This window comes from Thermothelomyces thermophilus, chromosome 1 (assembly GCF_000226095.1).
Source record: "Thermothelomyces thermophilus ATCC 42464 chromosome 1, complete sequence".
Taxonomy (NCBI): Eukaryota; Fungi; Ascomycota; class Sordariomycetes; order Sordariales; family Chaetomiaceae; genus Thermothelomyces; species Thermothelomyces thermophilus.
The window spans coordinates 3,451,188-3,466,610 of NC_016472.1; the positions used below are offsets into that span (position 1 = coordinate 3,451,188).

The window sequence follows — 15,423 nt, forward strand, 5'->3', positions numbered from 1 at the left end:
GCCGAAAATGGGAGGAGCTCGAGCCAGCTTGGACAAGGGGCGTTGCCTTTCGTGAGCCCCCACAGCCCTTTCAGCTGAGACCTTTGTGGGGATCTTTCAGCCTGCCGCTTCCCGATTCCGCTTTCGCCTTTATCGAGTCGACCAGGCATATGCTTCGCCGACCTTTTTAATCCGAGCAATTGCATAGTACTTTCTTCGACATATCAGCCCGGAGCATCGTATCAAAAGAATTTCATGGCGCTGGAAGCCTACATACCCATGCAGTTCAAAGATACCTAACCCTCAGTGTGATTTCCTCCATCCTTACCACTTCGCCACGGGATAAGTACTAGTAAGGGTGCGGAACTTTCGGGGCGATCAGAGAGAGCTTCTTCTGTCATTACCAGGCCCTCCCGCGTGCTACTTTTAGAGGCGAAGCCGATCGGTAATCTTCCACTCCTCCGACTCAACCGCGCGAAGAAGCCTTCCTTCCAAATCTTACGTTGGCCCCCCCTCCCAAGCAGCAGCAACACCATGCCGACGCGAAAACACCAGAAGAAGTCATCTCGCTCCCACCGGTCGACCCTCTCCCTCCAAAAGACCGAGATCCTCATCAACATCTACGACCTCCTACCGCCGGGCCGGATCAGCACGATTCTCTGGCACATTGGCACCTCGCTGCTCCACTCGGGCGTCGTGATCAACGGCAAGGAGTACGCCTACGGCGGGCACGACCGGCGCGGCCTGACGGGCGTGTACTGGACGAAGCCGCGGACGTGCCCGCCGGGCGGCACGTTCCGGTGCGAGTACCTGCACGGCTTCACGCTGGCGCCGCAGAACGAGATCGACGCCATCATCCGCGAGGCGTCCGAGCAGTTCCTGGGGACGAGCTACAACCTGCTCACGCGCAACTGCAACCACTTCACCTCCTTCCTGTGCGAGCGCCTGACGGGCGAGCCGGCGCCGAGGTTCCTGAACCGCGCCGCGAGCATCGGCGTGGCGCTGCCGTGCGTGGTGCCGAAGGAGTGGATCGAGGTGCCGGATTTCGAGACGGCCGACGGCGCGCTGCTGAACGAGGAGGAGGAGGACGACGACGAGGGCGAATATGAGAGCGAGCGGGCGAGGATGCTGAGGTCGTCCGCCGATCAGCCTCGCCTGGTCGGGCACGACGGACGGGATGCCGACTCGGAATGGGACAGCGAGGAAGAGCGCCGGCGCGGTGGGAGCGGCAAGGGGAAGGGCAAGGCGCCGGTGCGAGACTCGGCAGGTCGTGTGCTCCCTCCTGCGGAGAGGGCTCCGACTGGATGAGGTTTTGTTTGGCTTGGTGGGTTTGGCGTTTGTTTCTCGGGCATTGGATTGGAGTTTTGGGGAAAGGGGGGTTTGTTTGGGTTGGGTTTTCTGGTCTTGAATGATACCTGATACCATGGCAGGCTGGGTGACTATTCCTGCCGCCGTTCTTTTCTTCCGGGTCGTACCACGGCGTATGGTTCTCGCTGATGATCAGGTCTTAAAGGGAAATGAACCTCTCGTGATTTCAGGGTGGCCGAGGCTCTCGGATTTCAATCCAAGCCCTTGTGTCCCCTCGCTCCGGAAGCAGTATGTCTGGAGATGCGAACATGAACTGCATGGCTTCAGAGGAAACTTGTACATACAACCGAGGAGCTCTTAGGATCAGGGCTGTGCCTCCTACCTTCTGCAACCTCCTGCAAGCCAGAATAACCTTTTATTTCCTCCACCGCGTGGGAGTCATCAACAGCAAAGGGTGGTGTCTTGCAGGCTGAGAGAAGCCAGTGGGGCCTCAAGTTACCTCATGCCAAGCATTTACGGATACTGTTGTACGAATACCTTCAGCAGCTGGGATTCGAGATTGGAACACCATGTTCACTTTTGGATCACAACATTTGGGAACGTCCTATTTGCTCAATTGTCCTGGCAATTGCATCCTCGCAAGCTCTCCGAGTGCCATCCATGACTTTCAGGGCATAGTAGCTCCTTGATATTCTACTATCCTGGGCTATATAAGGTGGTGATTTAAGCCAGACTGGACAGGTCAGCGAAATCTATGGTGAGACTCTTCGGCTCACACCTGATTCTACCCAGGTTCAATGCGTGACATTTCGTGCTTATCCATCTAGCCAGGTAAACACACCCGAAGCCATCTTGATGGTGCCAGAGGAAAGGATAGCAGAAGTGACTGACAGTGCCGATAGGATATCTCATGCTCAGGCCGTGACACCTCGCGCGGTCGATGCAGCCTTCGCCATCCTCCCGTCAGGCACTTCCCCATTCTCCCCACCAGTCCCCTCATGCTCCCGATTCCACTCGAGGAGCTGCTGGCAGAGGCCCTCAATCGTCGTGCAACCCCCCTGATACCCGATGCCGCCCTCGGCCACGCTCTTCCGTGCCGCACTATCGTCTACGATCGTGTGGATCGACACGTTGAAGACGGCCGCCTGGAGCATGTGAATCGGGCCGGAGGGCTCGCGCAGGCCAAAGAGGGTTGTCAGGAAGGGCAAACGCGCGAGCAGGAGACACCAAGCCTCGATGACGTAGGCGACGAGCAGCAAAGCCAGCGGCTGCCGGGGCAGCGTACGGGTGGGCGTGACGGAGAGCTGTTCGGCCGCGTAGTACAGGTCGGTATAGGCGATGGGCGGGCCGGGGTCCGTCACGTTGAAGGTGCGGCCGGCACAAGCGGGCATGGGTTCGCCGTTGTCGCCCTTGGGGGCGAGGGCGGCTTCGAACTGGAGATGGGCGAGGGCCACGTTGCGCGAGTTGACAAAGTTTGCACGACGTGGGGGATCCAGGTGTGATTGTCACCCGTGCGGAGTATTATCCCGAGCACGGGGTCCGTCTTTTGGCCGTAGATCGGCTGGCCCGGACGTATAGTGCCCGTGCGGAAGCTGTCCCGGTTGGCGGTGCATACGGCGCGCTCGGCCTCGGCCTTGGAGAAGGCATCTAGCGGTTGGGTTAGCCGCTGTCGCGACCTTAGCAAGTGGCAAAGGTTGGGGGGTAAAAAAAAAAAAAACATACAGTTGGAGAAGAAGAGGTGGTGCGGGCGCAGAGGAGCGTCGAAATCCTTCTCGTCGGCCACCTGGAAATAGTTGGTAGGAGAGCGCTGCCAGGGCCAGATCCAGAAGTTAGGGGGGACGATGCTGACGGAGGCGGACGAGGTCGCGATGAAGACGTCGGCGCCGGCTGCCCGGGCAGTCTCGAGGACATTCACGGCGCCATCTCGGTTCACGCGGCTGATGCGGTGGTAGAGCAGCAGGCTACGTTCCTGCGGCCGAACAACAGCTGCCGTGTGAAAGACAGTCAGGGGCAGCTTGGCAACGGATCCTGGCCACGGCTTGGCGAAGGCGGTCTCGACAGACGAGCGTGAGGCGATGTCGGCTTTCACAAAGTCACAGCGGGCGGCCGCCTCGAGCATGTCCCGCCGATTGATGGGCGCGAAGTCGACTATGCGAATGCTCTCGGGAGACTCGCCGCGCTGCAGAAGCTGCAAGACAATGTCTCCTCCCACGAGGCCTGGGAAGCGGGATCAGCACAAAATCCGAACCCTGGTTTTCTGACCGGTACACTAGCACACTGGTGCACGCGGATTGATCTGATGAGAGTGTGGCTTACCCGATCCGCCAACCACGACATAGCGCCTTCCCAGACGTGGCGGTAAAAGTTTGGTGAAATCAACTGGCTTCTGTTTCACCCGCTCGTAGGTGTCCTGGAGCTGCTGTTTGGTCCAGCGGTGTGGCGACGCTCTGTGCGCGCCCTCGGGTACATCTTGCATGGCCGCATTGATGTGGAACAGCCATGCGACCGCGAGAACAGCGATGGCCACTATGGCGGCCACAGCCGAGAGCATCATGTTCTAGGTAATAATACAATGGTATCCTAAATCCGGACAAAGAGAACAGACGGCGACCATTCTAGGTGATCGGATTTCTAGATCACTGCTTCTTAACAATGCACTGGTCGGCCGACAAAGGGGTTCGAATTACGGGCTCGAAGAATAAACCTACTTTGGATTCGAGTTTGTTTACTCGCCGAGTCACAGAAGCCGAATACGGATACTAGTATAGGCAATGCATCGCCCCCACCTTCCTGAGCTTTTTCATATGAACGCTCAGGTTCTTGTTCTTGTAGGCAACCTTGCTCAAAGCTTGGCACTGAAACTTTGCTTTTTCAGGTAATCCGTACACCGTCCCGCACCTCAGTGTGCGTGTGAAATGTGCTACCTGGTGTTGCCCCTTAAAGCAGTTGACTGCAAAATCAAGCACAACATTTCGTGCGCGCAATATCAGGCAGGTGCACAGAGGCCGGAGGTTTTTCCCGGAGCGGACCGAACGGATGCTGCAGACTGTCGTGAGCGCATGCAGATACCCTCCCCAAGAGCCAATGTTGTTGTGCACGTCCGATGTGTGCAGGTGTACAAAGTAGTTGTGGACAAACAACCTTAAATACGGACTACGCTCCTGCATACTTCAGTATACACTAGGGTGATCCGGTTGCCAGGGCAGGAGCGTTGGGGCAGCAAAAGTCGTCACGAGACGCCCAACTGCCTGCGTCATTACGAGCCCCAATCGGTCCCGTTCTCAACAAGCTGGCCATTGACAGACGAGAATTGGGGTGTGGAGCTCGGCCTCGCTCAGGTGGGGAACGCGATCAACGCGGAACCTCGCGGCGATCGATGCCGGCAGTGCTTACCTCATCCCGAGTGCTCACAACGACTTCAATGCATCCGAGTCTTGGACAATGCCGCATCTGAGACCGTCATGGCAGCACAGGGAGCTCAGTCAATGCAGGGCACCGGCCACGCCAACGTCACTGAAAGTTCCCTTACCGCTCCAAGGTCCTTTGAGCCGGCTCGATCGGCACGGTGGGCCGCTGATTCCTCTCTTCCAATGGTGCGCGTCGGTAATTACTCCGTAGTGTAGTGTACTGTACACTAGATAAATCCGGTCGTCGTTTTTGGTTTGGTCCGACGGCCTCTTATCGTCGCGCAGTGCCAGGCCACTGGCAACTTGTCGGGGCACCAGCGAACGTGAAGTGAAGAGAATGCCACAGACCGCGACGTTGTTTCATGTTTGGCCGGGGTCAGTAACGGTTAGGATGGAAATGCACGGCTGCCAAATCGCTGCACGGAAGACTTGTGTCGTGACATCGCTGGGCACCAGCAGGGGGGGGGGGCGGGTTGAGAAGGATTTGGAAAGGCCAAAACCCCCGGGCCGCCCACACGATGTGCCAATCAAGCCAATCACATCCGCCGGCCCTCAGAGGGACAAACTTTCCCGCTTTGTGCCGGGGGCCCGGCCAGCATCTGGCACCAAAGCCAAGCAGGAAGCTGCGACTAGTAATCTCGTGTACGGAGTTGGCGCTGTTTTGATTCTTCTCGGCGGCGAATCTCGGTCTGTTTCTTTCTTCCACAGGCAACTCATTCGAACCAAAAAAAAAACCGTTTGTCAAACAGGGAGTCTGCGCGCTTCTTCCTCATCGCCAGTGCCGCATTCTCCGCTGCAAATTCGTAGACTACATCCTTCTCAAGCATCAGCTAAGCCGCCAAAGAGATTTCCGCGATGCGCCAGAACGTTGTGCTCGTTGCGCTCTCGGCGCTCGCCCTCGCCAACGCCCAGGACAACAGCCAGAACTTCACCATCGACCCGAACTCGGTAAAGGCCTCGCTCAGGGGTATGTATATATATATATATATCTATCTATTTCGCTAGCTTTCGTTCCCTAAGTTGCCTCTCATACATAAGACTGACAACGTGGCAGCCGATTGGTGTGCTGCGGAATACAACTCCTGCCGCGTCCTTTGCGCCAACAACCCGACGGCCAACGACTGCGATGTGGTACGTTTCACCAGTCACGGATGCAAAGGGTTCCAGAAGTTGTGGGCTGACCTGAACACTGCGCAATAGAACACTTTGGAGTACACGTGCACTTGCTCTAACGGCTCGGCGCCTGGCCTGCAATACTATATCCAGACCATCCCCACAGTAAGCCAAATATCGACTCGCATGCAGGGCGCTTCTTACTAACCCCAACCCACAGTTCATCTGCGAGCAAGCCTACTCGGACTGCATCGCTGCCAACACGGCCAGCTCCAGGGCTCAGGATGAGTGCAAGACGAACATCAAGGACAAGTGCGGCACTCTGGATCCCGCCAAGGCCCAGGTTAGCGACCCGTCCCAGAGCGAGTCTAGCTCGTCGTCTGCCACCCAGGCTCCGACTGCATCTAGCTCGCAGAACGCCGCTGCCAGCACGTCGAGCTCGACAGCTGGCGCCGCCGCCACTGCCGCCGGCTACATCGGCAACGGCGCCGCCATGATTGCCGCCGGCGTGTTTGCCGCGCTGCTCTAGTAAACCGTGGGGTCATGCGACCCAATGGCAGCACAGGGTGTGGTCACGATCATGGGGCGCGGGTATTGCGGCCACAGCCATTAATCCTGTTCTCTCGTATTGCCTTTTCTCTCAATTCCCTCTGGACGGGCTTTTCGGGTCGGCGACAGCAGGAACTGCAGGTACATAACTCGCCGCGACAAACTGGTACTCAGTACAAAGGGCCTGGTACGCACGAGAAGACGAGGTTCTGTTTGATGATTCTCAGGGCACGGAATGACGCCGCAGAGTGGGGGGCGGCTTAATGGAGGAGGACGAAGAGATGGCATAGGGGGAGGTGTTTTAGGAGCTAGCACTATATCTATTTGCTTCTCAGTTTTTGGCTCCAGGGTGTTTCAAAGGTGACATGTCTATGGCACGTTGGGCTTCAATACATGTGAGGGCTGCGGCTGAGGATTGAGTCTGGGAAGCTGAACAATTCCTTTGTTCTTGCCTCTTGGTCGTCATTCTCTTGTTCAACATTCCCTTTAAGCACAGACAATGAATGTGCTGAGATATATAATACAGGCCTACTGCACCTCCTGAGCCCGGGAGAAACAACGAGACCAACCGGGCATATCCAATTTCCGCACTGTCCACAAGCCTGTCCTGGATTCGAATATCAAACACACAATATCACAACGAGAATGGCAATGCTCAGTCCCCGGTCCAGCTTGCCCCAGAGCGTGGCTACAGGTACGCAGCAACAACGGCTCTCGGAAGAGGGAGCTCGACCCGAGGAGACCCAGCCGACGCTCGGCTTCCCCCTCGAGTTTCCTCTCCCTCTGCCCGCAAACATCGCAGCCGACATACTGGCCCGCTCGCTTCGCCGCGCCCCCCGCTGCGCGCTCGACCTCCTCTGCCCGGAGTGGTCCCTCTGCCGCCGCCCCAACCGCGCCCTCGAAGCCGTTCTCCGCACCACCCGCGTCGACACCTACACCCTTCCCTGTCCGGAATTCGGATCCGGACCCGGACCAGCACCGGCGCCGGAAACGGGGACGGGGCCGGAAACGGGGCAGATCGAGACCGCGTTTGATCACGACCCCGCCAAATGCGAGGGCAGGGGCAGGTACTGCATCCTGCTGGAGGTGGTGCAGGATCCGCGCGAGGTGTTTGGCGGCGGCGGCGGCGGCGGCGGCTCTCTGCCGCGGGATCTGCAGCGGGAGCTGGTGCGGCGGTGGGCGGGCGGGAGCGTCGTGGTCGTCTCGCAGCGGCGGGAGCCGCCGGTCCTGGGCCCGCTGTGGGCGCGTGATCTGCGGAGGAAGGGTGATGATGAGGAGGAGAAAGAAGAAGGAGGAGGAGGAGGAGGAGGAAAGGCGGAGCGGATAATCCTCCGGGAGGAACGAGCGGTCGGGTTGGTGCCGTACGAGGACGACTTCGTGATCGAGGTGGGCGGCCGGGGGGGAGAAGAAGAAGAAGAAGAAGAAGAAGAACAAGAAAAGGGCCGGGCCGCGAGGGAGATGGTCTGCGGGGTGGACTGGTACGAGAAGGACGCGCTCCCCGCCGCCTCTGCCGGGGATGCGGAGGGAGGAACCCCAACCCCCGTGTACCTGTTTGGGAAAATCCGGCATCTGGTGGTGAACTGCGTGCCCGCGTTGGCCCGGGTCGAGGCCGAAGACCTGGGCATGATGCCTGCTACCAGGTGCGCGCAGACGCGGCGCAACCTCGAGTACCTGGAGGAGAGGCTGGAGTACGAGCGGCGGGCGCACTTGCGGGTCCGGTGGGACGCCATGGAGAGGCTGGAGACGCTGTGCCTGGACCTGAGGGGCTTCAGCATGCCGGAGCACGGGTATCTCGACGTGGAGGACGTGCTGCAGCTTGCGCGGTCGCTCCGTGGGAAGCGCCTGAAGCTGCTGGTGATCGCGGGCCTGAGGTCCTTCCGGTCCTACCACGGCTTCGATCCGGAGAAGATGGCGGACGTGGAGGAAGGGACGTGGAATCCTAGGTTGGGAGCCTGGGTGAGCAAGAAGAAAGGGGTGGGGATCAACTGGTGGAAGATGTTCGAGGGGGCGGTGCGGCCTGGTGGACGACTAGTGTTCGTAGACAAGTCCAACGCGGACGGGCTACTGCCGCCAGGAGCGGAGTAGTGCCGTGCTTTGCTTTTTTGGGCCCGGGTTTCTGAGGCCACTGATGTGCTCGTTCCTACGTTTCTCGGTAAGGATATATCTATAAGACGTTCGCACTGATCCTACTCATACCGATGAACACCTGTCTGGTATGTACGTATTGTGGCTGCACACCACAAGTCCCGAGAACATTCAGTCCCGCTCACCTCTTGCTCTATGCAATCTGCCAATCCTCACAAAATTGAGCCAAACTCTTTGAGTCTCCAGGAGCAGTCCCTCGACCAGGAGACGTACAGTATCATGACACTGTAGCCATTGTTTTTTGTGGAGGGCCAGCATTATTATCTTTGATAAGACGGCCCAGATGTTGAGTAGACTGACAAAAATGATGCAAGGCAGCTTATTTTCTGAGCCCTTTCTCTCTGTTCAGAGAGAAGCCTGTGACCTTGGCCAGCTCGGTCGGCCGAATGGCGGTTGGCAAGGCCGTAGTTTGAGATGGAGGCGCACTAGCCATGGTCGCCGCAAATGAGAGGGATGGATGGATGACGTGGATTGGATTTTGGGGTGCTGTCCGGAAGTACGTTTACAAGTAGCGATGGCTGGGCGATGAGGTGCTGAGACGGGCAGACGTCAGTCATTGCAAGCCTCATTGCCTGAGATTTAAATGGGAGTAATGGGATATTTCTGAAGCCCGGCTTTGCTTTGGTGTCTTCCGTTGCCTGGAGTGTCATGGGTGAAACAGGACCACGGATGTTGCTACCCCGATTTTGCCTCTCTTTCGATGGCCGCCACTCGACCGCAGGCGCCCGTCTGCCAGTAGTTAATCCGTAGTAGCCTTGACTCGAACAGGCTGCACTCCATGGGCAAAACATTGTTTCATATATCAAACACGCTGTCGCTGAGAACCAGGATTTTCTAGATTTTCTGTCGCAACCCGGGCATGCTGCTTCCGAGGCCATGATGTCCGTGCGAAGTCTGTAAGATTGGCCGATTCGAAGAATGGCGTGCGGAAAACCTGATCGAGATACAGACGCACCGAGTGCCGTAGCGTGCTTAAGTCGGCATTTGGAAAGGATTGGCGGCCGAGCTGGGGTCGCGCGGCTCAAGCTTCGTTCTGCACCCCAGGCTTCCCCGCAAAGCCCAGGTAGTGTAATCCGTACACTAACGCTTATATTCTCGGTTGACGCTCGAGCGATGCGGGAGCTTGTTAGATAGAGGTAGGTACAGTACCTATGTACTGTAAAATATGCATACAGAGTAACTAGTTACTAGCACTTGGAGCTAGTGTAGTCAAATTGATTGTGCTTCTGAGTGGGTAACTGGCGAAAAACGTCCCCCCTTTTCCTAGCCGACTTGCGAATCGTTAGCAGTCCACCACAATTTCCTCCCGTGGGTCAGTGCATTTGTGTTGCGTTTCAGCCACACACAACTGTCTTTGAAAGACACGGATTGATGCACTTGATATCCAAAAGACTCCATTTAGAATCGCAGATGACCATGGCCATAATAGAATTAACACCTAGATCGAGCACTAGGCAAGACCTACACAGCCAAAATACAACATCTGGAATCGCAAGACGAATGGGTTCCGATCAGAGTGGAGATTGTTTCAGAAGTGGGTGCGCTTTTCCCATCGCGTCGGCGCTAACGTTATTGCGATGCCCCGGCAAATGCCACATCGCGTGGTTCCTTTAGTGTATAGTAGCGCAAAGAAGCGGCGGCTGCTAGTGTATATCGCGCTGCACTTGCACGAGATCGGTACTCCGTAGTTGGTCTTGGTAGTCTTACTCTGTAGTCCAGTTTCAGAGCCCACGTCCGACTCGAAGCATTGCTGATCGCAGCTTGGAGGTCCTGGAGTTGCAACGATAACCATGACCTTCTCTTCCTCTAACGGACTTTGTCGCTACGCTAGGCATTAGTCACGAATATCAGTGCTTGTAGTGTACACTACATACAACTAGTTGTTCTGTACATAAATAATGCACAAGCGGCGACCATACGTATGCCCCTAGATGTCGCGATCATCAACAGCGGTTTGCTCGTGGCGGCGGCTATGCGAAACCCGTTCCAGCCGCCCTGGCCTTGTGGGATCAAATCACCCATGTTGTTTTCGAAAGCGAGCCTAAAAACGGTGGACATACGGAGTACTGTGTATATATGTACAGTACATACCCTTGTACGAAGTCGGCTACTGCGTACTGCGTACTATGTACTGTGGTAGTGTAATGCGGAGTTAATTCATACACTACTCCGTACTGGCACTTTTATCAAGTACTACGTACTGTGTACACTAGGCGCCTCTTGGCCCTAGTGTAGTGCCATGCCTCGGTTGACAGACGCTGAGAGCGCCCGTCTCCTTCCAATCCGAGCACTGGATGCACGATGCACAACATTCATGGCTACTGTGGTACAGTACTGTGTATTGCCCCTTCCAGCCCTCGTGAATGATTGGCCAATGCACCAACACTCTCAGGGGGCGGCTGCAAGGTACGCACGCTAAGGTTGCGTTGAGGTGTGGGGATGGCAGCACTTTCCCCTGCCGATGGCGCCGGGCACTTCCCAGAGAGGAGTGGGATGGCCCCTCCCCCTTCTTGCCCTCCCCTGGCTAATCGCCGGCGCTAATTGCTGCCCTCGCACCGATGCGGCCGTCCACGGGGTTCGCTCCTTTCTGTTCCCTCTCTTTCACAGTCTGGAATGCCACCCTTTCGCACACACCCTTTGTTGCCGAGCCCATCCCGTCGCTCTCGATGTGTTAATTAATTGCCCGATTCAGAACCAATCGAAGGCGGGGGGGTGTTGTTTGCCGGACAAAGGGACCCTTATGAGTGCCGCTATGGCTGCTTCTGGACCGTCGCCCGACGAGGGCGACATCCCGACGGCGCCCACCAGCCCCGTACATGTACATGTACCTTCCGACTCTGATACAACAACTGCCTCGTCTGAAGTTCCGTCCGCTCGCCTGCCACCGCGCCCGGTCCCCCACCCTCTCCCTCTCGAGACACACAACCAGACGGACGCGTCCTTCGAGCCGGTCGCCGTGCCGTCGAAACACCCACTCCCGAGCCCACGCAGCGCTCGGTCGCTGAGCTTGGCCCACCTGTCCGGTCCCGTCAAGCGGAAGCCGTTGTCGTCGACCGCCTCGCCGTTCGCCGTCCGCTTCTCAAAGGGGGCCGCCGCCTACGCCGACATCTTGGCCGACCTGCCCAGGCCGGAACAGCGCTTTGCGCGATCGTGCTCGCTCGACAGCCCGACCCTCTACGAGTTCCCTGACCAGCGGAGCCTGCTGGCTACCACCAGCTCGCCTCACACGGTCTCGGACTGGCCGCCGAGCCCTGATACCAGCCAGCCGTACGTTACTGACTCGCCGGGATAGAAGCCGGTGGCAATAATTCAAGACTGACCATGGCTCACCCATACAGATCATCTCCCGTCTCCGACCGCTCTTCTCGGCCTGCCGTCCCGCCTGTCGGGGCGGGAGCTGAGCATTCGCGAGACGCCATTGCCGGAGAGAACCCTGCAGAGGCTCAAACGTCGCACGCGCCGTCCGAAGACGAGAGTCTTAGCGCCGAGACAGCCAGTCTGACCACCCAGGGGTCAGTCCCGTACGAGCTCGACGACCTCTACTCTCTCCCGGGCTCTCCCCAGTCGCACGGAAGCAGGCGCACCGCCGTCGCCGACGCTGACCCCAAGACCATGTCCATGTTCACGCGACGGTCCCCCCCTCCGCAGCTCAACCTTGGGACAAACGCCAGAGATGCATCGCCCGCGGCACCGGCGACGCCACTAGGACAGACTACTAATCTTAATAAGCCACTTCCGAAGTCTCCAGCTTCCTCCAAACTCAGTGCCTTCTTTGGCTGGGCTACCTCGCCTTCGCCCACGACCACGACCGACTTCTCGGAGAAGAGCTACTCGCCCCTACCCTCACCCACATCACCCAAGCAACCGGCAACCGCGGTGACCGAGTCGTGCGAGACCCCCGTCACCACCAGGAAGCCAACCTTCCCGAATGTTGCACAGTCGGATTCGCTGCAGTATTGCGAAGTCTATCTCCAAACACCCGCAGACAGCACCACATCCCTCGGCCAGCTCGAAGAGATGGAGGACGAGCTGAAAGCCATCAGCGCCGAACTGGCCTCGTCTATTCGGCGTGAGATGGACTTGGAAGACCTGGTAGACAGGCTGCAGGAACAGATCAACAACCCGCAGGCTCCCGGAAAAAGGACCAGCGACTATTTCTCCGACTCGGGTTACAGCTCGGCCAAGTTCAGCGACTATGACCAAGCAAAGGAGGAGATCTCGCAGATTCAGCGCAGGGCAGAGCAGGAAAAGGCCCAGCTCCGCCTGGAGCTGACCAACAAGCTCCAGGATGAGCGCTCGAAGCGGCGGTTGCTGGACCAGCAGATCCAGGAACTGTCCAAAAAGGCGTCGCAGCTCGACGTTGCCCGGCTTGACAGCGGCGACGCCAGCGGGCGGGTCAAGGAGCTCGAGGCGGCCTGCGAGGACCTCAGCAGGAGGTTGTCGGAGGAGCGCCAAGCCAAGACCAACCTCGAAGACCTCCTCGGCGCCCTCAGGGGAGAGCTCCAGTCGACGTCCAATGAGCGAGACAACCTACGCGACGAGGTCGTCCCTCAGCTCAGAGCTCGCGTCGAGGGGCTGGAGGCCGAGGCGGCCGACCAAGCGCGGCTCGCCTACGACACGTCCAAATTACAGCAGGAGCTGCAGCAGCTCAAGTCCGAGAACGCCGAGCTGCAGATGCTCAGGTCGCAGAAGCCCGAGCCCAAGCCGCCGATGGCGACACGCATGTCGATGGGGCTGTCGAGGTCCGCATCCGTTACCGGCGGCCCACTCAGAAAGCACAACCGCCTGCAGTCCCTCTCGCGGTCCAACAGCACCAAAGTGTCCGAGCCCCGCGACGTCCTGGCCGACCGGCTCAAGGACGTCGAGGCGCAGCGGGACGCTCTGCACAGCGCGCTCAAGAGCCTGCTCGAGAGACAGGAACTGCAGAACCGCGAGAACGCCAAGAGAATCCGACAGCTCGAGATGGAGCGGGATCGTCTCCTCGCCGCGTCGCCCAGGAAGGCCGGTTACGAGAGGGAAGTGTCGATACTCCGCGATGAGATCAGCGTGCTGCGCCGCCGGGCCGAGGAAGCCATCGAGCAGAAGTGGCAGGTCGAGAAAGGCCTCGCCGGGCTCAAGATGGACCTGGACCGCGCCGAGGGCGAGATTGCATCGCTGCGGAGTCTCCTGCAGGAGAAGGACATCCTCATCCCAGAAGTTCCCGCCCGGCCAGGCAGCAGTCACAGCGAGCACGATATGCCCGTCAGCTCACGCTCCCTTGAGCAGGCGTACGAGGACCTGCAAGCCGCGTACATGGATGCGCTGGAGCGCATCAGGACCCTGGAGGAGATCACCCGGACGGATGAAAAGACGCAGCTGGCCATGCAGCGCCTCGAGCAATCCCTCTCCGCCGCCATCTCAGACCGCGACCAAGCCCGCAGCGAAGCCGACTCCTACCGCCAGCAGGTCGAGACCCTCCAAAGCCTCGAGCAACAACACCTCGACACGGAGCGCGACCTCGCTGCGCAACTCCACGAGTCCGCCCGCCGCGTCGAAGAGCTCGCACAGCAGGTGCGCGCTCAGCTCGAGGCCAACGCTGCCCTCCGCGCCCGCCTGGCCGACACCATCGCGCGCGGCGATGCCGAGCAGCGGGTCAACAAGGAGCGCATCGCCGGCATGCAAGCCCGCCTCCGCACCCTCGAGGAGCAGGTTGTCGCGGCGCAGACGAGCGCCGAGGAGCGCGTCGCCCGCCACGAGGAGGAGATCCTCGCCCTCAAAGACGCCCACTCCGCACAGCTCCGCCGCCTGCGCGACGCAACGGGCGGCCGGCGCCGTGGCTCGCCCGGCGACGGCACCGGACAGCGGTTCTTCCCGCCCAAGTCGCCCCTCTCCCCCTGTTCAGCCTGCGCTCTCACCAGTCTGACTCCCAGCCCGGCGACGGCACCGGACAGCGGTTCTTCCCGCCCAAGTCGCCCCTCTCCCCCCTGTTCAGCCTGCGCTCTCACCAGTCTGACTCCCAGCCGTCTCCCCGCATGTCTACACCTCCTGCCTTGTTGGGTGTGGACGGAAACAGCAGCCGCTCCCGTCAGCGCTCCACCGCCGCCCTCCGACGCGCGACCCTCGAGCCGGCGGACAAGGAGGGCGAGAACATGGCGGCCCAGGTGCAAGCCCTCAAGGGTCGTGTCGCCGAGCTCGAGGGCGCGCTGGCGTCGGCCGACGCCGAGATGCAGGAGGTCGTGGGCCGCATGAGCGCCGCCCAGATGGAGGTGCTGCAGCTGCAGGAGCAGCGGGAGGAAGCCGTCCGGGAGACGAGGCGGTTGCAGAAGCTGTTGGAGGCCGAGAGGGTCGCTGCTTTTGAGAAGCGGTGGAAGAGCCTGACGACCGAGGTCGCTTAAGTCGACTCTTGCAAGGTGTTCTTGGTGCGGAGACTGGAAGTGTGATTGTGTGTATGTGTGGGTGTGTGTGCGTGAGAGAAAAGTTGCTTGCATCGGAACGGCGCTGTTGGGTATGTAACGGATATGTGTTTTCTTTTTGGTTATTATTATCCTTGGTTTCTTGGTTTCAAGCACTTTGGAAAGTGCCATTGTGGTTGGATGGATGGGATACCCCCTCGCGACCTCTTTATATTCCTTTCTCTCTTCTCCGGGGCGTGGATTCACCCCCCTCTTTTTGTTTTCACTTCGATATACGCGGTCCTAGGCGGCCCTGCATTTGTCCGATTATACGGGCTCTACATTGGGTTTAACAACTCTTAGTGTTTATTGTTAGTTATATTGTCCGGATGTGTTCGAGGAGGTTTAGGGCGGTTTTGGTCGCTGCCATGGTAAAATGGGGTAAATTGAGGATGTACAGAAGATAGTGAATGGACGTGTATTCGCACAGGGCTTCGTTATATATACTTCGACAACTTTAGAGCGCTCACCTGGTTCGGTTGAGTACGACT

General features: G+C 58.7%; 5 protein-coding genes across 5 annotated transcripts; 4 read left to right on the forward strand and 1 right to left on the reverse strand.

The window, feature by feature from the left end:
- Positions 1 to 136: 136 nt before the first annotated feature.
- On the forward strand, positions 137 to 1,596 carry MYCTH_2295873 (uncharacterized protein). Its single transcript, XM_003659126.1, has one exon. It carries the CDS (start codon positions 514 to 516, stop codon positions 1,285 to 1,287), a length of 774 nt encoding a protein of 257 aa, XP_003659174.1. The 5' UTR covers positions 137 to 513; the 3' UTR covers positions 1,288 to 1,596.
- A 937-nt stretch (positions 1,597 to 2,533) lies between these two features.
- Positions 2,534 to 3,995, reverse strand: MYCTH_2295876 (uncharacterized protein). Its single transcript, XM_003659127.1, has 3 exons — positions 3,604 to 3,995; positions 3,010 to 3,504; positions 2,534 to 2,934 (listed from the first exon to the last, which is right to left on the reverse strand). Exons 1-3 carry the CDS (start codon positions 3,839 to 3,841, stop codon positions 2,645 to 2,647), a joined length of 1,023 nt encoding a protein of 340 aa, XP_003659175.1. The 5' UTR covers positions 3,842 to 3,995; the 3' UTR covers positions 2,534 to 2,644.
- Positions 3,996 to 5,380: 1,385 nt separating this feature from the next.
- MYCTH_2313591 (uncharacterized protein) lies at positions 5,381 to 6,891 on the forward strand. Its single transcript, XM_003659128.1, has 4 exons — positions 5,381 to 5,661; positions 5,749 to 5,825; positions 5,895 to 5,972; positions 6,028 to 6,891. The coding sequence occupies exons 1-4, from the start codon at positions 5,550 to 5,552 to the stop codon at positions 6,334 to 6,336; spliced, it is 576 nt and encodes a 191-aa protein (XP_003659176.1). The 5' UTR covers positions 5,381 to 5,549; the 3' UTR covers positions 6,337 to 6,891.
- A 110-nt stretch (positions 6,892 to 7,001) lies between these two features.
- MYCTH_2106715 (uncharacterized protein) lies at positions 7,002 to 8,441 on the forward strand (the record flags this gene model as incomplete). The annotated part of the gene is made up of 1 exon (XM_003659129.1): positions 7,002 to 8,441. The coding sequence occupies one exon, from the start codon at positions 7,002 to 7,004 to the stop codon at positions 8,439 to 8,441; it is 1,440 nt and encodes a 479-aa protein (XP_003659177.1).
- Positions 8,442 to 11,253: 2,812 nt separating this feature from the next.
- Positions 11,254 to 14,875, forward strand: MYCTH_44689 (uncharacterized protein; the record flags this gene model as incomplete). The annotated part of the gene is made up of 4 exons (XM_003659130.1): positions 11,254 to 11,768; positions 11,840 to 14,313; positions 14,343 to 14,359; positions 14,432 to 14,875. 4 exons carry the CDS (start codon positions 11,254 to 11,256, stop codon positions 14,873 to 14,875), a joined length of 3,450 nt encoding a protein of 1,149 aa, XP_003659178.1.
- Positions 14,876 to 15,423: the final 548 nt, after the last annotated feature.